General features: G+C 43.6%; 1 protein-coding gene across 1 annotated transcript in view; it reads right to left on the reverse strand.

The window, feature by feature from the left end:
• Window positions 1–607: 607 nt before the first annotated feature.
• oprl1 (opiate receptor-like 1) overlaps window positions 608–26124 on the reverse strand; it is a 61138-nt gene continuing 35621 nt past the window's right edge. Inside the window, 5 exon segments of the mRNA XM_079359798.1 lie at window positions 608–4291; window positions 4293–4804; window positions 20779–20869; window positions 22225–22407; window positions 23103–23190. Of these exon segments, the coding sequence (XP_079215924.1) occupies window positions 4253–4291; window positions 4293–4804; window positions 20779–20869; window positions 22225–22407; window positions 23103–23190 (913 nt within the window). The 3' untranslated portion in view covers window positions 608–4252.

The following is a 26124-nucleotide window of genomic DNA, read 5'->3' on the forward strand; positions in this document are numbered from 1 at the left end:
CAGACAGTAAATGAATCATGTTTTTTATACCTTTACATAAGAGTAATATTTAAACAGAATGTTCTACAGAGCTAACAGACAGTATACTTAGGCCCATTCTGCCTTGTTCAACAGATGTTTTGTCCTCTTGGAGTCCTTTTATGTAGTTTTTGCTACAAAAAACATCAAACAGTAATTCAAAATATCGTTGAGTCTTCAGTTATTAACAGTGACAGTTAAGCACAAAGAGCCTCACAGCTGCATTATCGCACGTCTTCATAAAAGGTGAAACACATCGAAGCCAGTGTCCTCGATGCTCCGGCCACGTTTTCCTACACACAGTCTGCTATGTTGTACAAAAAAAAGGGACCTGAATTCATAAAACTTCCCAGAACAGACAGAGCTCATCATCAAGGTGCGAGAGGTACGGCAATATGTAAATGAGGCACGCACACTAGTTGACTCTAGTTTGAATTGCCCACAGGGGACAAATCTTTTTTTTTTTTTAATTGAACTGACCGGTGCTTTGCCGTTGTCGAGTCAAACATGACATCCACCTCAGGCATTTCTTTTTTTTTTTTTTACCAAACACTGAGTGATTTTTTATCCTGACTGTGATTACTAGAAGTTTCTATTTCTGTGGTTACGTTAAGGTTGTAACTTTCAGTCTACCATAAGGTCCTCACTTTATTTTAAAATAAAAGCAGATTAAATCCAAAGAGGACGTACAGTACCTTTAGCTTCGGCCAGTTCAAAATTACAAAATAAAAGCCTAAAAACGTTTTAAAACAAAAATAATGGAAATTCAAACATTTGTTTAATTGCGATGAAAAAAAAAAAAGTTAGTACTTTTTTAGCCCTAATTTTTACGTTTTCCAGCAATAAATCATGCTACATCATTTAAAACTTTTGTAAATTCATGATTACAGCCATATATGTATTCAGGTGTGGGTTACTCATAGACAGAGTGAAGAATCAAGGTGATAGCCTCAAGTTTTAGTCAACAAACTTTAAGGGAAATGAAGGAAGATTGATTTCCCCTTCCCTTAAGCGCTAACAAGCCCTTATTTTAAAATGAGTCCTGTCCTCAGAGGCTTTATGAATACAGGTCTTTATTATTTTAAACTAACAGCAAAGCACCATTGAGAACTAGAACACATCGTATCCAGCCAGAGAGCGAGCTTCAGTAACAGACTTTACTTTATATTTAAGGCAATGTAAGTTCATAAAATATTTCCTCTCAAACGAAAGATGACAAACGTAAGATAAACACTAAAGATTCACACGTGCTGCTAAGAGTAAATAGAGCACAGACATTAATTTGTTCTCATATAACTTCAACAAAATTAAGAACTGGATACATACACAATACTTCATGACAGCGAATGGAGTCAAATGCTAAATCCAAATGCCGTAAACATAAAAAAAAGACATCATAACCAATTGAACTGATCATACCTTCAGGACGAGACACAAACGACATGAAAGAAAACAGCAGCCCTAAAACAGAATCCACCATTCATTCTCAAAGCCTGGTCAGTTTAACCATCAACTTCACGATTCACTACACGATTATCAAATGTGACATTCAAATTAAAAGATCTCTTAACTTAAACGTCACCACCGTCCTACAGTTAGACCCAAACATTGAGAAAACCCAATCCGTTAAAGCTTCTGAAGCTTTTTTGCATTAATCCATCATTTCTGCTCTCGTGATGTTTGCAGTGGTTATCAGTGTCCAGAAATTAATAATGAAATGACGTGTTTTCTGTTTCAGGGTTGATTTCCACTTGAAGACACTAAGAAGAGAGAGAGAGAGAGCGAGCCCCTTTGTCCCTTGAAGAGGGGGTCAGACCACTGTGACCCTTCCCTCCTGCTTTACCACTGTGGTGCTGGTAGTCAAAATGACTCAACATCCCCACCCGACCCCACCCAATGTAAAAGCCCTGACCACAAAAATATCTAAGACCCAGAGCTAACCACCAAACCCAACATCATCCCAGAACCTGATCAGTTTCACCTCTGATTGCTCGAACCCTGACAGCAGCTACAGACCTGGGAAAAATCAGCAGACCAAGAGGTGTCATTTACAAAACATGTGTGAGCACATTTCCTAAAGCCATGCCCAATTAGCTTTTATCTGCACTCCAATATTTCCATGGCACATTGTGTTTGAAGCGTAGTCTCCAAGCATGAAGGCAAGCTCTAAGGTGTAATGTGCAATGCATGAATGGATTTTCTAGGATTGACTTTTCATCAATATCCTCATCAATCAATCAAGTTCAGTAATGTAATCACAGATGATTTGTCCATCACTTCTGGTCTGAAAGTTTCTAACGATAAGGAAAGTTTTTAAATATCTGAACAGGAATCAGTTCATGAAAAACAAATACGTCATGTTTAAAATATTCTGTGATTTGGCAAACTAATCCAAGACCCTCCTGCCAAAGTATTACGGGTTCCTAACAGACTGTAATACCAGGAAGTAGACATAACCCGTTGGTTTTAATATGGGAGTCAATGCATTCGTGTCTTAAAACTGCATGTCTTCTTATGGCCATAAGGGGGCGACTCTTTTGTTTGCAAAAGAAAGCATTATTTATCACCTCAGTAAACACTTCAACAATGACGAAATGGCTTCATTCACTGGGTTTCCTTACACAATACAACATGGTGTTCATTGTATAGTCCATGGTCCCACGGAGAGTAAAATACAAACACAACCGGAAACACTTCAGGTCATTGTCTTCTGTAATTGCGAAGGGCGACCTGTCAACTCAAGTACAAAGAAAGAGTTAATCAGATATGGCCACATCTGGCTTCAATAACATCAGGACAATAAACGCCAAGAAGCCAGATGGGAGGCTTATAGGTGGTAACCAACCAACTAATGGGTAAATTTCCATGGCCATGTCTACTTATTAGATAAGATATCAACCCTTGGAAAAACGCCATTTGACAATTGCATTAGACCCAGCTGCAGCAGTTTATGTCATGAGTGTCTAATTTTGAAACAAAAGCAAAGAGGGGAAAAAGATGAACATTCCTGCGAGACTTGTCTTTCCGATGTTTTTTTTTTTTTTCCCAGGTTACATTCTCATCAGTTTCCCCCTCCCCCACCCCTACATTTCTAACACCCAACAGTGATGATAGAAAGTTTTCAAAAATCACAAAAGCTTTAAGAAATACGTTTTACGACTAGATTTCTCAGGCTTATTTCTTTCAGGACACATCTAAAAAATAACATTCATGTGAACCACTCTGGGCTCATAGACACAATTTCATAACTATTGTCAAATAGTTTGTATGTTGCACGTCGTTCTTTACCCTATGATTACTATTGTACACAGATCACACAGATTACATCCCACTTCCTGTCTATGATGTCCCGATAAAGACTCTGCAGCAAGATCCCCCTACAGACCCATGATGTTTAAAAAACCTGACTGATCAGGCAGGGCGCTTGTCCTGCGTTTTTTCTTCGCTTGTGACACAAATGTTATCAGTCTGAAACATCAGCTGATAAAGAATGGATACACTTGACAAAGCGTGTTCTTCATTTTCACATTTCCAGAAAGTTCTCCTTGTCCTTGGCAAGTCATCAGTCCTTGTTCTTCACTGCGAGATCACTCCGACCCCTGCTTCCAAAGTTGTTCTTTTTTTCTTTACTTAAACAGTTTGCAAAGATTTTGGTATCTGCAGCCTCATCTATGAACCCTGTGCCAACTCTATGCTCTTTCCAAATGTGAGACCTAAACTCCTGCTGTATCATGACCACGTATAATGTGAGGCATCTTTCATGCAGCAGCTGGGAAACAGGCTCAGTTGGCAAATACAGAGTCTTAGGCTGTTGTTTTTGGGGCTGCAATAAATGTCAAATAATGTTGCCAACGTCTTTGTATTCATATCCACTTGAATCCTTAGAAGTCCTTCGCTCAGGTTTTTAGTCTCATTCCAAATACATTTCTGCCTTTCCTTTCAAAATACACGATCTAGTCGTCAACGATACTTTGACATTTGGCACCATCTCCGACCAAAATCCACCAATGCCACCACTGCGTAGGACTTCTGGGACTATTCTAAATTCTTTTCCTTTCATCCCCATCCTCCTCATCTCCCTCCCCCCCACCCCAGGCCAGTCTTCTAGTTGGAGGGTGGGGGGGCTCGTGCCGCTAGAGAGCTGTAATCTGAGTCAATTCTGTGTTGGAGTTCCCTGTCCCCTGTGTCTCTCTCCTCTGACTGGGGTCTACCCCAACCAAGGGGAGCTCCACGCCTAGTCATGCTGGATTGGGCGTCCCTCCCCCGTGCCCCCCACCGTCTCCAGTCTTGCAACTGTAAGCCGCCGCCACTTCCCTGGCAATGCTCCTCATCCTGCCCGACTGCTGGGTGTCGAGGCGGAATGGCGACGGGTGGCAGAACTCGCGGAAGCAGCGCTTGAAGTTCTCGTCGAGGAAGGCATAGAGCACAGGATTCAAGCTGCTGTTGACGTAGCCCAGCGCGATGCAAAAGTGCATCAGGACAAGCGTGAACAAGCTGCTCAGGTTGAAGCCCAGCGACTGAGCAAGGACCATGATCTGTATGGGGGTCCAACAGACGACGAAGGCTGCCACCACAACCAGGACCATCCTCGTGATGCGCCGCAGGTTGCGATCTTTTTCCTTGGAGCCAGACAAGATGCGAACGCTGCGCAGGCGCTTCACCATGAGGCTGTAGCAGATGCTGATGATTGCCACAGGGATGAGAAACGAGAAGAGAAAGACGCAGGTGCCAAAGACAGGATCCCAGTGACTCCTAGGTTCAGGCAAAACAACAATGCATTCAACACCTGGTGGAGGAGAAGAAGAAATACAAATTAGATTAGAAATACAAATTAAGTTGTCTTTATCTCTTTAATAAAAAAATGAATTAGCTGAAACTGTTAAAGATCTCATGACGACTTCGTAGACTTGGCAGCCAGTCGGCTAAACGGCTACAACCACTTTTTTTTTTTTACAACCGTACACACTTCTTTCAGTCGCTCATCTGTGCCTTGGCCTAATACAATTCTGGGTTGGATAACTAGATTTTATTTATTGATCTGTCTTCCCTCTGCCTTTTATTTATTATCTCCAGGTGTTCTTTAAGATTCAATGAAAGTGGGGCTGCAGGCAAACTCTGTACTCTCACACAGCAGGCATCAGATGCTATCAGGGAGTCTTAGAAGATTCTATTAACCTTCAAGTTGCACTACTTCAGACTGAGAAATGGCGGACTTTGCTTTCTGAGATAAAGTCATTCCGAAACGCAATTTAATGCACTGTTTTATGGCTTGAGACATTTCTGTAAAAAGTTGGATTACCATATTTCACACACAGCTGTTTTTGAACTTCCTGAAACCCTCGCATTTCAAACTAAAGTGGTGCAAAGTATTGAACCGCCTACGGCAGCAGTTTTGTACTTTCTTGCTAAGTCAGCATGGTAAACCAGCAGCACGCTTCGGGCCCAAAGACAGGAGAATAATAACAGATAATTCCCCATGAAGACTTTTGAATACAATTCATTAATGAAAGAAAGAACAAATGGTTCAAAACAATAATCGATGACATTTCAGGAGAGACTTTTGTACTGTTGGAAATGTCGTGTTTATTTATTTATTTAGAAAGCGGACTGATTGGCATTTTTGGGGGGTCTAGCTGAGAAAAGGACACCACTTTGCTTCCTTTAGTGCCTTTATCTTTTTAATTCAGCCAAGTATAACAAGTGGCATTTGTCTTTTCTTTCTCCTCCAAAGTCACAGGTGACTTTTCATATCTGTGTGTCGTGGTCTTGGTCTTGGTCTTGGCAGCAAAAAGACACATCAATGCTCTGTTTCAGTTTCAAATTAAATACAGGATGCGCCTACAAGCTCGCTCGCACACCATAAATACATAAATAACCAGGCTAAAGGCAGATCAAACCAATAGGTGCAGGAGCTGTTGAAAGCAAGAGTTGATCTATTATTCCATTTGGTGGATGCTTTTATCTGACGCATCTCTCCCGGCTCAGAGTGCACACGATTTACGATCTCTGGTTGTACCCAGTAAAAATGGAAGCCCCATTACCTCCACGCTTCGGCCATTGATCAAAAACACAGTAAACGTCGGTGTGAAAGGATAGTAATAACCTGCTTGATGGGGCTGTGAAGTTTATGTGTTGATAAAAAGAAAATGCCGTAAAAGAGCTCTGTGTCCCTTCACAGCGCGTCGAAGAGTAAGGCTTTAAACCACAGAAAAAAATAATCTGAGTATTGATCCCTGTGGGGAGATAATCCCACCATCATGGAAGATCAGAGGACACACACAGAGATACACGGAGATGCTGCCCAGGCTGCTGCGGGTCATTGGAGCAGGCCATCTTGGATGGGTGTCGCCACATAATGACACATAAAGAATGTAAGCCTAAAATGGGTCGCGGTCATGTTTCAAATATTTATGAATCAATTTTCAAGCACACTAGAAATGTATTTACCTGATTGTTCATTTTGGCAACTTTGTGAATGTTCTATTTTATTCTGTCTACCTGATCAGAGTTATTCTTTTTGTAGGTTTGTGTAGCGGTAACCATATGTGGGTAAAACGTCTAATAGTAGCAGATCTATACTTATATAGAATAGGAGACAACCATACCTTGTTTGCTAGACTGGGATGTATGTCTGTTAGGTACGTACTATACAACTCATGGTCATGTCATCTTTTAGAGGTGAACCCAAATGGAAAAGAATCTGTTGGCTGTTACTTCTGACAGAATTTAAGCAACACTGTTAGGATGAGCAGTTTGTGTTCTGTTGCTTTTGTCTGACCTTCGACTGAATAAATTCAAAGATAATTCTGTCTCGCGATTTATTCATTGCACTTTCACACTAATAACGCTTTAATAAAAATGTCAGGTTGACCCAGCAGTAAAGAGCCGATTAAGAGGAGACATTTGTGCTCTGTATTTACGAGAAAGTTGATTCCCCTCGCAGCCTGCATTTCAAACTTTGCTCAGTGATTTACAGACTCATCTCTCTGCTGCACATCTGCTCAGCTGAAAACCCTTCCATCCATCTATTTTCTTCTGCTTATTCCAAGTCGTCACATTTGCCAGGTGAAGCAAGTCAACCCAGACGCCTCTCTCCCCAGAAACATTTGCCGGTTCCTCCATCACGCAAGGCAGGATAGCTAACCCTCCTAGCGAACTCTGGGTCTCCTTCCAGTTCGGCGGGCCTTGAAAACCCTCAAAGGGAGACATGATGCTTGAACCCTTTCAACTTGCTCCATTCAATGTGAAGGAGAAGCGATTCTACGTCGAGCTCCCCCCAAATATCTAATCCTATTTGTAAGGCTGAGACCGGCCGCTTGCATAAATAGCCCTAACAGCAGCCTTCTACGTTGGCCTTCAATGTTACTGTTTTTATATTTGTGTGAGCCATGAGGCAGCGTCGACCTGTTTCTATTGGACAAACAGATCCTCAGCCCTCGCTGTGATGTCCATATACTGTAGCACCGTCTGCCACAACATGTCAAGATGTTAAAACTAGAAAATAAAGCAAAGTCACAGTCTCATCTTTTCCCCCATCCAGCAGCTATGCTGTGTGTGTGTGTGTGATGTGTGGGACAGCTACCCTGTCTGTAGATTATCTTCTCATTTCAGCCTTCGTTTCATCGTCTTCATCCTCTATTTTTCAGACAGTGTGGAACATTTCTGACAGCTAACCTTGGGAGCGCTGATTTATTATCAAGGATTTAGTTTCTTTCTACTCAGAGACAGGTTAACAGCGTGTTTGTCCGCTGATGTACACCACTTCAATAAGACCTTTACAACTATAACTACAGCCTCTATACAGCGACGCTCAAAGGCAGGAACGCCTTTGTTTGCAACAAGACACTTCACACGCGTGTTTTGAGGAGACTTATTGGAAATCGTTAAAAATAAGCCCAAAAATACCCTAAAAAGAGAAGAATTTCGCAGAACTTAGACTGCACTTTCATTAGAACACACACACACACACACACACACTTGTTCACATTGAACACATGCACTTTTCAGTATTGTGATAAGGGCCGTTATATAGCTGAGCTCTCCTCTCTATGAGAAGCTGCCGTCTGATAGGTGGAGATCTCACGCTGAATTTATTGCTGCCCCATTAAAGCCTCTGTGCAAAAAAAAAGGTCAAGGTGCCATCACACGACAGCGTTAGCAGCAATCACTCAACGGCTTTTTCAAAGTATCTCACCTTTTGAAATGTCAGTGGATGACTTACTTGCCTCTGTCTCTTTGCGATGCAGGGTCGAGACATTTCTCAAACGCAGTGATATTATTTCAAGAATTAGCCCTGATTAGCCCTTGAGATTTCAAGGTTTAAAGAGGACATATGCTCCACCTTTTCAAACGGGCCAGCCTGCGCTCTCAATGAAACATCTGTGTTTCTGAGCTTTGGTCCAATAATAACATGAATCAAGCAGCAGAGGATGTTTGAGACCCTGTAGAAACCAGCTATCTCAGAACGTTTCGTTTTGTTGTGTGTGTATCTTTAAATGCAATAAGCCCCGCCCCCTGAGTTTTCCCCATAGACATCTATAATGAGAATAAAAATGGCGGACCTGTGCACATTTTTTTTGCTCTAGGCTTTGGTCAGAGTCCATGGATGGAGATACAAGTGGAGGGGAGGAGATTTTTTTTATTTATTTTTTTACCAGAATCCCACTGTGACATCACAAGGAGAGCAAATTTGAAATGGAGCATTTTGTCTGTGTGTAGTTAGATTTCTGTAGACCACAAACAAAGGACTGGATGGATTTATTTCACATGTTGTGGGTCTGTATTCACTCAGGTTAGCCACGTACAGAAATGTTCAAAAACACTGTCGAGGTAGATTTTTCACAGTATCGCCTGTTGAAGGTCGACAAGTTTAATTTGTGGCATTTGTGACTTTCCGCTACAAATTTTTAACTTCTTTTAGTTTAACATGACATTTTTTCTTTTGATTCTGCTCCTCACACAACTTTCTTTTCCTTCCTTCCTTTTTTTTTTTTTTTTTTTTACCAGGAATCTGTGTCCTATTCTGGTTTCCATTTCACAGTCGATGATTTTCTACCTCTGCTTCGGTCCCTCTCATTTATCACTTCTTTCCCCTCGATTGCATTTTGCCTACCACTTATATTTCCTTTTTCCTCCAGCTTGGATTGGCTGCATTTTTTTAACACCTTGTTCCATCCATTTCCTTCAATTCCTAGATATTTTTTTTGTCCTGACCCCTTCTCCAGACATTAGATTTCCCTGCGGTTGGTTTATTTTACGTCTCGTCTCGTCCTCCTCTGCTCTTCTGTTTTACTTTTATCCTCCTTTTGCAAAATTTCCTTTTTCCATTTTGTTTTTCCTGATGCTATGCAACATTGTTTACTGATGGTCAAATTCGACCCACAATGCACTGCTGTTTGGTTCACTTCCCTTGTTTGGTTAGGAAGCGATCTGAACTCTGGTGCTCTTGGCAATTCTCCCATTTTCGGTTCGGTTTTTTGGTTCCCACCGGAGTTCTTTGGAGCATTCACACCAAACCAAACAAACTTTGGACAAAGTGCACCAGAGTTGACTAACGGTTAAGGTGAGAACTTATTAGTTCATTCACTTTTTCCATTGTTTGTCTTTGTTTGTTTTTCCTGTCATCATACAGCAACATCCCTTTCTGTAATTCCACTTCTCTTGGTCACCCTCCCTCTCCTTATGATTTTCCTTTTCCCGACCTTTATTCTCTGCAGATAATAACTTACTTTCCCCTTCTCTCCTGTTATTGCTTTTGGCTTTACGACTTGTTTTCTTGCCTTTTTTTTAGCGCTAATCTCCTCTGCCCTTTCCTTTTCAATCGAATCTAAACAACATTCTCCTTTTTCCTCATCTTCTTCCTTTCACTCTCTCGCCCGTCCTGAACCTCTCTTTTCTTCTCCTCCCCTCATATCTTTCTTCTGGACAATAGCTGTGGTCTGGCACTGATTGGATCCTGCTGGCCTCCCACCTCCACACATGAAAGCTTGTTAAGCAGCTGCCTCTGTTGCTGCGGAGTCAAAGCATCCTCGACAACCAGCGAGTGTTTAAAGCATTCAAAAAGCCCTCGGAAACTCCGCCAGGAAAGAAAAACAACGACTTCAGGAAATGAAAAAGCGCTTCACACGTAGACCTGTAATTATCTTCAGCATGGTGTCAATGTGTCATCTCATAGATTTAATTGTGGGACTCCCACTAAAGCAATGATATGTGAAATTAAATGTTGTCACTCCATTACTTTACGGCTTTGTTAATAGGAACACGAATCAATCTTCAAAGTACGAAGCAGTGAAACTACGTGAAGTCAGAGAAGCACCGAAGAGTCCGATTATATAACAACAAATAAACCTTTCCATTCCATATGAAAGCGAGCTGAGCACGCAGAGAGGACCAAAGGTTCAGTGTCTGAAGTCATGAGGCCGCTTCAAGCCGCTGCATCACGACCTTCTCAGGTATCTTTTTTTTTCTTTCACATGCACAACAGTATGTCTGAAACATCCACACACTTTATTTTTATGGAGTTATGTGCAAGCACAAATACTTTTTTTTGTTTTTAATTGCCCCCGGAGGACAAGTAAAGTTTTGTTGAATTGAACTGAACACTCCTCCTTAAACTCCTGACTTAGCTTTTGAGAGAGTTTGTCTCTGAGTGAGGAAGGGACAAAGAACCGTGACTGTTATTTTCTCTTCAGCTTAAAGAGACTCTTCACCCTCACAGTTTGTCACCTGGAGGCGCTCTCTTCAGAACCAGGACGTGTTGCGTTTATGAGCAACTCGTCTTCACTTCAAGGTGAACTGTTTTCCGGAAATGTCACGATTTCAAGAATTTTCTTAGAATTGTGTCTCTCGGAGCGACTGCGAGTACTTAGGAGGCTTTGTGTGTGTTTGGCCCGGGGGGGGGGGGGGGGGGGGGGCGTCTTAAATGGTTTTTCTAGATAGAGAATCACAAACACAAGATCACAAGTGATGAGCCGGGAGCAAGTGAGTTACAAACCAAAACAAAGAAACTGAACTGAAAACACAGTCCGTTTGTATTCTTCTACCGAAACAAATGATCAGCAGAAAACGGAAATCGGAAAGCCGCTGCCTCCATTTCACACCATATAAGGACATCTCATAGACGTGATTTATTTCCATTTACAATCCAAGATAACCACTCTGTGTATAAGAGAAGAACTACAGCTGAAAGAGACCGTTCCTTTTAAGATGTACGTTTAACAAGTTTACCGCCGCCCTGTAATCTCAGCTCCTCCGCTTAATTGCACCTCTCTCTCTCTCTTTCGCTCGCTCGCTCTCTCTCTCTCTCTCTTGCTGATGTATTTTTCAGGATTCAAAACGATGAAGCAATTTTCTCCGACATTTATATAAATTGTCCGTAGTTTCCTGTCAGCCTCGTCTTTGTTTCTGTCCACGTCGATGCTTTTAAGTAGAGGAATAAAATGACACCTCATCGTGTGAGAGGGAGGCTGAGAGCAGCTGTGGCTGAGAGTGCTTTGTTTATGCACACGGGGTATCTTCGAGGCTTCCATCTGAGCGAGCCGCTTCACCCCCCCCCCCCCCCCCCCCCCCCCCCCCCCCCGGCTGATCACAGAAGCTGCTCGCCCTCTTCTACCTGCTTATACTAGAAAACCATTCAGCTCTATACGTGGATCTTTACAGCTCATCGCCCCAACTCTGAGATAACTGTGAAGCGTAGCCCGTTCTGAATTGGTCCCACTCATCTCCACCTCTGGGTTTAATAGTGCAGATAAGTGCAGTATGTGACTCCATTGGGTCCAGAGCAATACACCCGCCGAGACTGATGCCCATCAGACAAATGATGGTGTCGAAACTCCACTAACACGCAGAGATTCCTTCATTTATAGATTGATTAAGCCTTCGTGTTTCCATCGTTTTGCAGTTATTGGTACCTTGTTGCACAAAGCATGAACATTGTGCACGCTAATCCACCTGAACCACGACCTGCTCATCCTCTCAAACTGCTCCTGAAGATGAATAGAGAGGGCCCACAGTGGTCATTCCCTGCAGGTAACGCACATCGAGCTCAGTTCACGTTCAACTGCAAACAAAGCACGCCACAGTGCAGACCCAGGACCCAGGACCCAGGACCCAGGACCTTTTCAAGTGGTCTCGCTTCAGTCGTTTGGTCTGCAGAGCTTCCGCAAATAAACAGCACTAAACAGACTCCAGTTCATTTGATCCAACCAACCAGGTGTTTCTACCTGCCTTATCCTGGAGCTGACCAATGGACAGCCAGATCTGTGATCTCATAGCTTTCAGAAGTGTGTGTGTGTGTGTGTGTTTGTGTTTTCATGCCTAGGAGTTTTCAGACATCTCCTCGGGTTGACACACGTGCGTGTACGCTCGTTCCCATGTGTTTGTCCTCCAAACGTGTGTGTGTGTATGTGTGTGTGTGTGTGTGTGTGTGTGTGTGTGTGTGTGTGTGTGTGTGTGTGTGTCCACGGGCATGTCTGCCATCTCAGTGAGTTTTTTGAGTTGTGTGTGTGTGTGTGTGTGTGTGTGTGTGTGTGTGTGTGTGTGTGTGTGTGCATATGTAAGTGTGTGCGTCTCACCCACGGCTATACAGCACTTGTCATAAAAAGTTTTATGTGGTCGTGTCACCGGGGAAGAAGGGACAAAAGTCCAGATGCTCCAGCCGTCTATGAATGCTGTTCCTCCTTTTATTCCGTCCCTTCATCACATTTATGACTCGTCTTTGTATCTGAACTTTTCCTCTGTCGAGTTTCATTACCATGCATCAAGGTTGGAAATGAACTTTTTCACCTTCCTGTCACTGTGGCTGCTGCGTGCAAAAAAAAAATCTAGCCGCCACTCAGCTCAATGTAATGATGTATAATATTATGTTCAAGGGCACTGCACAATACTTTCTGTTCTGCTACTTTTATGCACACGCCACTTTGGCTGCTGGTATGTTGAGCAAATCCAGCGGACACTGGGAGGTTGTTATTTCTAACCCTGCTGTGCACGTAATCATACGAATCATCAACCAGCAGGTTTGAAAATCTAATTCAATTTAAAAAATGTTGTTTGTTTGTTTAATATCACACTTTTTCAACCATTTAATTTGACCAATCAAGGAAGCACTTTGGAGTCATGAAAACACTGAAATGTGTTCAAACTAAACAAGCCTCTGTGATTAACAGAGCTTCACAGATCTTGAACACAGATTTAGAATTTCTATTCATTTTATCTAAATTATTTGTAAACCTCCACTTTTTGCATATTAACTCCTGCTTAGTCTGTAATCGTGTGTTGTATGCCAATGAATAGTTTTAACTTCATTCTTTCACTATGAATGAATGCTTGCGAAAAATAAAAAAGAATAACATGCCGTGAATCTTGGGATTATGGTCACAAGCTTTGGGTCATGACCGAAAGAACGAGATCTCGGATACAAGCGGCCGAAATGGGCGTCCTCCGTAGGGTGGCTGGGCGCACCCTTAGAGATAGGATGAGGAGCTCGGTCACCAGGGAGGAGCTCGGAGTAGAGCCGCAACTCCTCCACATCGAGAGGAGTCAGTTGAGGTGGTTCGGGCATCTGGTCCGGATGCCCCCTGGACGCCTCCCTAGGGAGGTGTTCCGGGCATGTCCCTCCGGGAGGAGGCCTCGGGGTAGACCCAGGACACGCTGGAGAGACTATGTCTCTCGGCTGGCTTGGGAACGCCTCGGGGTCCCACCGGAAGAGCTGGAGGAGGTGTCTGGGGTGAGGAAAGTCTGGGTGTCTCTGCTTAGACTGCTGCCCCCGCGACCCGGCCCCGGATAAGCGGCAGAAAATGGATGGATGGATGAATCTTGGGATATGTTGGGTCATTGAGGATGCACCTGAAGGGTCCTTCGTTGGCCGCAGAGGGAAAGATTTGAAGGACCTTGGAAATTGCACAAGCCTTGACGCACCACTGTGATGTAATTAACCTTCAAGATGTGCACCTTGAAGGGTGCAGCGCTTTAATTTGGGACATGGCCATTTGCGTCATTTGTGTCTGCATGGTAAACGCTGCGCAGACATGGAAGTCTTTTCACAGCAGCCGAAGTCTTTGTTTAAGGTGAGACTTGAGTCTTGGCCTCCTGGGTGAAAACCCTTCTGTTGTTTCACCACTCCATCCACTCCTCAGGAGAACTGCACTGCCTACACCTTCCTCTGCACATTGGCTCAGGACCACACGGGCTGAACGAGAAGTATTGTGCATTACTTGTCCTTGGAGAGTACTTACATTGAATTACAACAGTTTGCTCTGGGGCTCAGCCTGCTATGTTTCGTTGAAGTCTGCAACAAAGAGCCAAAGAGTTACAGGAGGCTGTTTTATGATTTCATCAATCCGACACTGTTTGAGTTATTGCACCGTGTTTCACATTGACCAGGGTCACGTCATATCCTGAAATGTGAAACGCTAGCGACTGACACTGATGAGCATTCCAAGACTTAAACATGAACACTGATTTTTAAAGTGTGAAAGGAGGCAGCGAGCCAGAGAATCAGCCAGCTCTGGTAATGTTGAGTCATTGGTGAGATGCGAGGGGGGTATTCGGACTCCAGATTTTAAATCAAGCCGTTCAAGACCACAACTGAAAGGCTATTTTTCCATGGTATTACTTGGATTATAAGGAACAACAACAACAAATCACTTCAGTTAATTCAGATTTATTCCCCCTGGTTTTGAACCACGTTACGGATTTAGGGAATGATGAGGATTTTTTTAGTGATATTTATGGTCGTTGTCTTGACACGATCTTGATTCCTACATTTCTCGGTCTTGTCTCAGTCGCGGAGCACTCTGGTCTCTGGCATGTCTTGGTCTTGACTACAACACTAGCCAGTCTGTGAAACCTACAGAGTAGCTTTTCATGATTAGCAGCTCATAAAGTTTCTCCCTATTCATGTGATACTGGCATCTGTAAAAACCTTGATTTCAGCCTTTGCCTAAAATGGCTTCTGCAGCGCTGTATGTGCCCACGTTCTTCTGATTCAGAACGCTGTAGGGCTGCCAGAGGAGGTCTGCTCTGAGTTGGGAGAAAAGAGCTTACATAGAGGCTCACAGCTGTCTCCTGAAATTCTTGGTTTCATATCAGGGAACCGAACCATCGCTGATTTGCAGAACAAGTTGTTTAGCGCCCTCTGCAGGCTTATCCTGGGATTACTCCAACACATGTTTTCCTCATGATCTGCAACTTTGCCCACATTTAGTTTGGGCATTTAGCATTGGAACACTATATGCAAGTTTTAAAACAGGGCTTATAATAACGGAGGAACTTAAAAAAACAAAAACAAATCTAAAAGTAATAATCCACCCATCAAAATAAGATGAGTAAAAGTGGCACATCACCTCTTCAAGCTCTTATGGATAACTGTTTTTCCAATAGCTTACTAACAGGAGATATACCACAGCCTTATAGACGATGGAGCGTGTCAGCTTTAATCATGCATTTTTGCCATAATGACCTTTCATTAGCATATGCATTGCTTCTGTGATTACTCGTTCATTAAAGTGTAAAAATAACAGCAGAGGCTACACCGGGGAATGAGGTCTGACATTCAATCTCAAATCATGTCATTCAACATCAGTTCATAAAGGGCACCATGCTGTGATAATCTAGGCCTTTTGAATTAACTCATGAGAGTGCTCATATGGCCGGGCAGTCATCCTTCTTCCTGATTGGTGGAGAATGTAAATCAGGGTGTTTGGAACTTGCTCGTTTACATGTCAGAAGAACAATGGGCCCAGTTCGCCAAACATTCCTCTTCTTAAATCCTTTTTACAATCTTTTCAAGGGGATGAACTGATGTTTTCAGTTGAACATATTAACCCCGTAGCAGCATAGATAAATGGCTGAAAAAACAAGATGGAAAAACATAAAGTGAACAAAATGTAGCTGTTAGAAACGTTTCTGTTCTGAGCCGCTCCAAGATAGACATCAGCGTTGTTTTCTGCAGCTCTGAAGGGACAACAGCACAGAGCTGGTACCATGAAACCAACTCTGACACACTTCCTACAAGTCTTTTAGATGGATTAGTCAGCCCATCCATTAGTGACGACAGGGTGCCAGATGATTATAGCCTCCTTCCTGCCTCCGTGTCCTTGGGCAAGGCTTTTGACCCCAATTACTGAGAGCGTCATGCCATGACTTTCCCTGCAGCTGTCAGGTTATGAATCCACTTTGTTGCCTCTCTGTTTGCTCAGAGGAGACAAGAAGAGCGGAGCAGAGGGACAGCAGTGAACCTCGACTATCACTGAATGTTAATGTGCTGCACAGCTAGCTAGCAGCCACACGTGATGAGCTAACGCACGCTGCAGGACGCAAACCACCAATTAAACACGTGTAGGAAGGGAATGACTCAGTACACAGTACACTCAGGAAAAGATTTAAACAATGTACCTTCCTACCTACCAACCTCACAGTCAGAAAACATCACAGTAATGTGGCGGCTGAAGCTTTTTTATGTTACTTTAACGCTCACTGGACTAAAACTCATTTTGTTAATTTTGTTACATGCACTCTGTTGCACCTTCTGTACATTTTGTTTTTTATTATGTTTCACATTTGATGTTTAAATTATATTTTATATATTTGTAATTCCCTGGTTTCTGACTCTATGTTCTCTAAAGTAAAGGCAAAGCCACCAAAATAAATTCAACAATAACGGGTTGTGTCTGAGCAGAGCGGAAGAATTTCTTTGCTAACCTGGTTTTGTACCTTATATACATCATGATAAAAAAGAAACCTGGTACCATGTTGAGTTTTCTTTCTATGTGCCTGCACACCCCTCCAGTTCATGAGCTGACTCACAACTTTGTTCTTTATTTCTGTGAGCGGTGTTAGACATTTGGCAAATGTGTTCCTCTGCTCAAAAGTCGAGGAGGCATTTGACCTCTTGGCTGCTGCAGTCAACCCGTGACTCGTGTGGTCTGGAGGCTAACTACAAAAAGGTTTCTCACCATCATTGAGCTATCCAAACACACACACAACGTCTGGCGCACATGGCGTTTGTTTACCGACGCAGAGGATAAAGGAGGTGTTCAGACAGCCCTGCGTCGATGTGGCACAAAACAACCCAAGGAAGAAAAATAAGCAACGTTGAATAATTTGATCATCTCAACAAAACAAATGAGCTACAAGGGGAGGAATCAAAAAGAGACGATGGTAACACAAATGAAGAATATGAAAAAGGAGAGAAAGAAGATGACCTTCTTTTCATCGAGTGCAGCACACATGAGGTGAGACTAGAGGAGGAATAAACAGGTTGAGAATTGAACAGAAATCAATAGATAATTGACAATTAAGAGACTTTTTTTTGTTTAATCTCTATTTATCCCCGTTGGGCAATTAGTGCACCAGGCGGTCGACCGCAGGAGCAGCGACCCGCATGCACCCTGAGAGACCAACAGAGCAAGGACACATCGATGATGTGTCTTACGATGACCAACAGCAATAAAGACAAAAATGAAATAAATCATTGGATTGAGAAATGGAGATGACAGTGATACAAATCCAAGTTAAAGAGCTGAGGGTAAACATGCACTAAAGAGATGTAAATGAAATGTATGGAGAAGGAAAAGAGGGAAGAAGTGAGCAGCAGAGAGAGCTTGGTGCACATGTAGCTCCGCTGTAGAGTCGACTAATAAAAAGCATTATAGGATAAGCCCTTAGCTGCAGGCTGAGACTGGATCGATATCTTACCACGAGACCTATCGGTCGCCTGCTGGCTACAACAAACTACTCCATTCAACTGAGAAACAGCCAACTCGCTCTGATAATTGGTGTGTTACTGTACGTGTGGACAAATACACCGTCGCTTACTGTGTCAGACACATTTCTTCCTGCTTTGCATCCACTTCAATATAAAAGACAGAACTGTTCTTTTCCCACCTCCGTGCACGTCATAATCACTGTGCATGTGCCGACTTATTTACAGGCTAGAATCGACAAAGAATATTACACGTTGAGTTCTGGGCAATGAAACGGGAATGTCTTGCAGCAGAGTCTAAATTGTTTTTTAGGATGGACTAAAAAGAGATCAGTGGCATATTTAGCAAACAGCAGGTATATCTCCCAGGTGCTGGTCGGACTCGGAGGGTAAAATCAATTCACTGACAAGCACGAACCTGACCATGCAAGCTTTTTGAAGAAACGGTAGCAAAATCAATTCTGAAATTGACAGGCAATCAGTGAAGGTCAGGAAGGATTGGAATAACAAGATTATCTCTCATCCAGCGTGTTTGCAGGCAGGTAACACAGCTCTGCACCCACTGCTATTAGAATGTGTCAGAATTCCTGCTTAAAAAGAGGGGAGCGGTCAAGAGCTCAGGATGGGAGTTGGTTAATATATTACCTTGTGAATTGAGATTTAAATATCTGGCTTAAATTAGCTCAATAAAACTTTGCAGCAGTCTCACTAACGTACAATAACAGTTAAGTTTAAGGGACCCAGGACGGCACCCTGAGGGATCCCAAAAACAATTGGCATGGTGGAGAACTGGGCTTCTACTTTGGTTATATGTTGAAATACTTTCAAATATGAGCTTCATAAAAACAAGCACCTCAGAACTGAAGGCAGAAAAATATTCCAGGGATGTTCAGTTAATTGCAGCGAGTCCAATTTTTAAATGTGTGGAAACAAACAGGAAGCACCCCGTCAATCGTTTTTTAAATGTTTCTTGAAGCAGCATTTTACATGATGCAGCCGCAAGCTAGCAGATGTTGACATTTAAGCTAGCACCATCCCTTTTTTTCCACTTCCTTTTTGTTTAAGTCCACATGACATGATGAAGTATAACCTTTTCGGTTATCCCTCTCCCGCAGCAAAGTGACTGAAATAACATCAATCTCTGTCGAGTACAGTGAGGGTGTAAAACAGAGCAGCTTGCTAGTTTCACCATTTGGTGGGAAGATTTCTTTTTTACATCGTCATAAAAAGATGTCTGTCTCTATCTGCTATAAATGTGACATTCCTTTAAATAAAGACTGACGCAGGCTCATTTAAACGAGGACAAAACGTGTTCTAGACATTCAACTCATCAAAAAAAAGATCACTGTCTTTGGAACAAGCAGGCAAAAAAAAAATGTTGTACTGTAGTTATTTTAGCTTTGACTTTCTATAAACTGTTTCGACCTTGCACGATGACCTATTAAGGTCTTGTTCATCTGTTACCGTAGAAACGGCAGAGTTTCATTTTGGCCATTTTAGGAGATGAGCTGCCATCTGTGAGCTGTAAACTTAAAACAGAAAGTTTGTCACGACGTCCTGGCCTGCCAGCACGATCACATCACACACACACACACACACACATGCTCTCTCACGACCTTATATGGCACTGCTGTGAAACACACACACACAATTTAGTATGCATAGAGTAAAATCTGTCGCACTGCAATACGTTTCCTTTAATATACCAACATAAATCCATGTGAGTGTGTGTGTGCGTGTGTGTGTGTGTGTGTGTGTGCAATGCGAAATTATGTGAAAGCCTGGGAGAGATGATGACACACACACACACACACACACACAATGTGAACAAAGACAAAGGACCCAGCTGGATCCACTCAGCAGAAACTGATAAGCAGATATAGGAAGAGAAATAAAACGGGTCTATTTCAGACTCAGGCTGAAGCTGCGGTTATCTATCAGGTGTTATTGGGTATCAAAGAGACTCAGAAGAACAAGAAGAGAGAGAGAGAGAGAGAGAGAGAGAGAGAGAGAGAGAGACTGCGACAAGAGTCAACTTCCCCACCCTTCTGTTCTGCATGATGTGAACAGCGTGGATCAGGAGAACAGTCCTCTTGAAATGATCGACACATCTGCAGGAGTGCACATGTGCAAACAGCTCGAGACACATCTAAATGTCATTGTGCATCAGATGTTAAACGATGCATTAATGTTTGTTTTTCTGTTTAACAGTGGCGTGACTGCTCAAACACACCGACAGAACTTGGTAGCATGTCCGATGAACGAAGGCTTTAATATTCCCTCTAAGAGTCAGACAGAACACTAATCACTTTGCCAAGTGAATCACGCTGAACGATAACCTGTTCCAGAGGAGCGGACTTTTAATAAAACAGTCAGATGAAGCATGCAGATGAAGTGAACCTTCTCCTGATGAGATCACTCATGTTGCAGCAGCTGAGCAGCTCAGAGGGAAGGAAACCTGCTCGGCACAGATTGACATCTCATCACAAGAGCTGCGGTTCAGCCGTGAATGCTGACAAGGTCATCTCCAGTCACGCTCTAATTATTGAACTTGAGCTGATGCTGTGAGCTAATTACGACTTTAGTTGGATCAATTTTGGCACCGACGAGGTTTTCGAGGAGATTGCAAAGATAAACGACGACAGCATCAATGAGGAAGTGCGTGCACATGTCGAGCACTCACAGTCAGAGCTTTGGCTGTGCACGTTAGAAATCTGCACCCCAGTTACAGCATGACTTCTGTGTGTTTATGCCAAGTTCAAATCATTCTTCATCTGAACAGGTGTTATTTAATAAAGCCTTTTTCTCTTTGTGCAACATAATTATGATGACGTTCAATCTTCACACTACTCCTGCTTTTTATAATCAGAACAGAACAGCGGCTGACTCACGCTGTTACGTCGACTTTATTAAGGTGATGAGAGCTGGAAGTCTTTGTAAGCTTTCACCCACCTGTTGTGTGAAAGTTCATAACATGGAGCATTGTGTTGAGTTTGCAGCAGAAGAGTGTGTGTGTGTGTGTGTGTGTGTGTGTGTGTGTGTGTGTGTGTGTGACCTACTGTTATGCTCTTGTTCCTCCTCCAGATTTCCCAGGACCATTGCAGGAACCCCAAAGGCCGAGGCCAACACCCACACACAAATGTTCACCACCTGAACAAACCGACATGAGTTTGCATTAACTTCCAGCTTACACAGAAACACAGCATTAGTACAGTAGGGTGTGGCTACAGTGGGGCGTGGCTTAAATTAGGGCGTGGCCACAGTAGGGTGTGACTACACTAGGACATGGCTACAGTAGCTCGTGGCTACATTCGGGTGTGGCTACAGTAGGGCGTGGCTACAGGAGGGCGTGGCCACAGTAGGGCGTGGCTACAGTAGGACATGGCTACAGTAGGGCGTGGCTACAATAGGGTGTGGCTACAGTAGGACATGGCTACAGTAGGGCGTGGCTACAGTAGGGCGTGGCTACAATAGGGTGTGGCTACAATAGGGCGTGGCTACAAACGGGTGTGGCTACAGTAGGGCGTGGCTACAGTAGGGTGTGGCTACAGTAGGGTGTGGCTACAGTAGGGCGTGCTGATGCAGGATAGAGGCCTAATAATGTGCATCAACCCTGTTGTCCAATCAGATCACTTGTTGCTCCAAAAAAAAAAAAAAACGTGTGTCGAATTCATTACAGTTACTCTGCAGCATCGACTGTCTTAGGTCTTAGCATGTGTATAGTCATATGATATGAATTAATATGTTTCATTGTACTGTGTATTCTGTGTTGACTGCAGATGGAAATTAGCAAACTGCTACAATCTGGTGCGAAGCTTCTTTTCTCTGTGAGATTAATGATATATTTGTACATCACAACTACTTTAATAAATGAAACCAACCATCAATAAATAGCTCGTGTGTTCATGGAAGAAGCTAGCTGTGTAATGTTCATCTTGCCCGAGCAAACACTGCAGGAAAGATCTTAAATTAAAAATAAAAAATAAAACTTTGTGTGTCCCTGGGGAAATTCAAATCTTGAGGCGATTCATCTGTGCAGCTTCTTCAGAGCCTCAAAAAAAAAAAGAGACAACTTCATACAAGTTTTCACTCCCCGAGACCTGCACACACACTCTGATGTGTGAAACTGGTGCCGAGGCTCTTTGAAGTCGAGTTTCCTCATATTGTTACGCAACAAGAAATCTCAGATGGATCACTGAGATGAGAAATAGTGAGCAGAAAACTGTCAAAATCCCCGACAGTCATCAGCTGGTGTGTTGTCTTCATTCAGTCAGATTTCAGCTCTGTGCTTGAACACCAACTTAGCTGCTTTTTTAAGATGCCATCACAGGACAGGCTGTTTACCCGTCAAAGCTTGTGGAACAAATTGCTGAAATGGCTGAAGACCTTTTTGCTTCTTTCTTACGCCGCCACTTACAGCCCACTCTGACTGTGCTTTTACTTTCTTCTGTCACCTGGATCGTTTCTATGCGGACAAAAGGTGTGAAGAGTTTAAGAGCTCTTACCTTGGCCTTGTGAGGAGTCCTCATATCCAGAGCTTTGACAGGGTGGCAGACGGCCACGTACCTGTCCATGCTCATCACTGTCAGGGTGAAGGTGCTGGTGAACATGTTGTAGTAGTCGATAGACACCACCGCCTTGCACAGGGCGTTCCCGAACGGCCAGAATCCCAGGAACACGTCGGTGCCCTGCGGACAGGCAGCGATGACAAGACTGAGCACAGAGATGCAGCTGCAGCAGGAACAAGGGGGGGGGGGGGGGGGGGTGAGTCTCCTCAAAAACAGGACTTTGGAAAGTGAAAGACGTTCAGAGACGTCGTGACAGGAAGCCAAATCACGGGTTAAAAACGTGTAATCCGCTCACTTCATGGAAGAGCTTTAGACACAGAGAGGGAGACGATCAGACGAGGCTACGCTAACGTCATCCCGGCGTCCCGGGAGGAAGAACACACACACACACACACACACACTCGATCAATCAGCGTCCTGTCTCAGAAACACCAACGTTATTTTCCCCCCTGTTCGAGTTAAACAAGAAGAATACAGCAGGGAGTTGTCGTCTTCTCTCACAAGAACGAAGCATTGAGCTAACCGACAACACACTGCTGCAGAGCGAGGATCAGCTCACATCAGCTCTGCACACATTCTCTGAATGTTTTCACGAGTGCATGTACTGTAAGAACATTGCTTTAGTCTCACAGTAAGGTCACATTTCATTGCATTAAAGCCATTCAAACATACTGGCTTTAATTAGAAATGAGAAATAAAGACAGAAAACATCTTGACCTTATTGACCCTGATCTGCCTTCAGAACAATCCAGGAAGTAAAGTGAAGAAACTAATAATGTGCTGAACCTTCGTATAGCTGATTCATGAAGTCCTACCTGGAAGGGTAAAGTAGCCAGAAACAAAGAGTCAGCCAGAGCCAGGTTGAAGATGTAGATGTTGGTTGCTGTTTTCATCTTCGTGTATCTGAGAAGAGAAGAATCACAAGAAGCACAAAGATCAGTCAAACGCTGAGACCGAGACGCTTTCAAAGAACTATTCAATACAATCCAAGGGGGGGGAAAAAAACACACATTGTCATTTGTTAATCACAAATATTGTGCCGCAAAAAAAGGTTTCTAAAAGTGTGTGTAGAGCACACGTGCACACACACACACACCAAGCATCTGGATGTGGAGTGTGCAGGAACAAGCAGAGAGTGTGGGGACAGGTGCATGGTATCATCAGGACGCAGGAGGCTGCTCAGGAGGAGATACGGTGCAGGCTTTTGTCCGGAGCACTCTGCAGCAGCAACAGGGATGGAATCAAACCGCTGAGCACGGCGGCGTGAAGACAATGTGTCAAAGGTTTGAAACCTCATCTCGTGACTTGGATTTGTCGACGTGTGGAGCCAAACCTCCAGCTGTCAGCATCATTTCCCAGTCTGTATTAGGACTGCATCCTGTAGGTGCCACCTGTGCACCATCCAGGCTGTAAAACCATAAACAGTCACATGTCCACGCAGACAGAAGCTCAGGGATATCGGACACATTCGCAAACCTGTGTTTTATTTGTTCTGGCCGATGAATTGGGAGGTTTGGAGCCGGTTCAGCTGGAGCAAGATCGTATCTATTTGTGGAATCTGAAGATGGTTTGTGCAGCGACAGAGAAACTCTGTGGGTTGAGTTCACATCAGATCCAGGGGGGTCCACAGGGACTTTGCAGCCTGCCGCACTTTCCGCCCACCCTCCTCCGCTCTATCGTGGTACAAAGAGGGAGGACGCGTCGGGGAGGCTGCTCGCTCCGGGAGTTTGTCCTCCTTTTTACACAGTGCAGGAGATCCACATGTTCCTTCCCCATCTGGCCCAGTTTATAACACATGTTCACTGATGCTTGTTTACATCAACACTGCTCGAGTAAGACACGAGACTAAAGACCTGCAATTCTATGAAACATGTTTGGATGCATATCAACGGCAAGTCTAGATAAAGACCTTAAAATAGTTCCATCACAGGATGTGGCGCCGGCTCTCGGAAAGCTCTCAGGATTTCATCCTGACGTCGGGAATTCTTCCACAGCTCTGAGATCAGTACAGAAAGTCGGAGGCTTAAGGAGGAATGAGGTCCTTTTAAAGATGGCGTCAGTGGAGGTACACTCCTGCAGTGGGCGTGGCTTGTGGGACGATGAGCCCAGGAGGAGGGGCCACATTTCTCCTGACTTCACCTTTAATGTCTTTGGAAATCTTTTCTTGCTGCTTCTTCCTTGTCTCGTGTTTTGTTTCTGTCAGCTTCAGTCGTTGTAGGCTGCAGGCGATATCCCGCTCTGACCGTCCTCGGCCTGCGTTTGCCTGGAGGCTGCACTTCTTTTGTTTTGTTTTGTTTTTTTTATATTTATTTTTCCTCGTTGGCCCATCTCTCCTTCTTATATATTTTTTTTTTTTTTCAGATTTGGATGCTTTGTGTCACGTTCACACCAACACTATTAACGGTGATAACCGTGGAGAACATCAGGATTCAGCCTCAGACCTTCCTGTCAATCTTTAAAACGAGATCAAGACTGAGTGAAAGAAATCAAAGTCAAATCTGCTGCCGGGCTCAATAAGTCATGAAGACGTGAGTTATTTTGGGTGTGTTGCTTTGACTCTCGCCTCTCTGACTGAAGCGTTTTTTCTGCTTCTGCTGCCCTCGATAAAACTTCATAAAAACGCATTGCAGTCAAATATTTTACCTCCCTCCCTCCTTCCCTCCCTCCCCTCCCCGCTCCTCCATTCAGTCATGGCCGCAGGCACTTTCGCACCCTTCCTTCTTTCTTTCCTGCTTCTTTCTCTCCCTCCTCTTGTCCTCTGTCCTTACTCCCTTCTCTCTCTCTCTCTCTCTCTCTCTCTCTCTCCCTTGCATCTCCACATCTGTGTCTTTCAGTCTTTTATCCTTTCATCATCCTTCTCATTACCTTCCTCTGAATCGGAGCTCTTCTTTTTTTTTTTAATCTTTCCTCCTCTTCACTCATTCATTCGGATTCCTCTCGCGCTTCCTGCCTCTGTCTGCGTTTTACCAGCTGCAGGTTTACGAAAACCTCGACTCAACGATGTTTTTTACGTCTCACGCCAAAAAGTCACTCAAAGATCTGACAGCTGCAAATTGAACACGGATAAAAAAAATAGTTCTGGAATCAGCCGGATAGGAAGTTAAACATTGACTAAAAGCTTCTCTAATAGGCTCCTCAAACTCACATTACCATATATGGTGTTTGTTTGCAACCCGCTCGAGTGTTTCCAGAATTAGCGCCCCCTACCATTAGGAGGCATTATGTCATCAAAGCTGCACAATCACACCAGGAAAATGCTTTCTCCACTCTGTTACATCATAAAGGAATAACATTTAGAGCCTCTCAAACCAAAACAAAGATGTCTATTTAGAGCTACTTCTATTTTGAATTTGACTGGACGCTTCCTGTTTCCTCTTCTGACTTCCTGTCTGGGTTGTTCGATTCGAGTCCAGCTCGACGCACCCATCAAAATGAAACACATCTCTAAAGCAGGGGACTCTAAGAGGCTACTGGGGAGCTCCCAGTAGCTCACGGATAGGACAGTATATTCATATATTTGTGAAGTGCAAAGTTCATGTTCCCCTCTCTCTCTCCCCTCCCCCGCTTTTCCTCCAGAGTCTCTCTTTTCTTCTCCACCTGCCTTCTGGCCCTTTAAGTCCCCTCTCCCTCCGTTTATAAAACAGCATTTTCACCTCTTTAAATTCATCCGTCCATCTCTAATCCCATTTTTATCAACTCATAACCTTCTCCTCTCTCTCTCTCACTCTCTCCATCTTGTTCCACGTCCTCGAGATCTCGCTTCATCCTCTTTAAATCCTCTCTCTCTCTCCCTCTTCGCCTTCTCCTCCTTCTCCTCCTCTCTCCTCCATACTTTCC

The sequence above is a fragment of the Symphodus melops genome (assembly GCF_947650265.1).
Source record: "Symphodus melops genome assembly, chromosome: 13".
In the NCBI taxonomy this organism is placed as follows: Eukaryota; Metazoa; Chordata; class Actinopteri; order Labriformes; family Labridae; genus Symphodus; species Symphodus melops.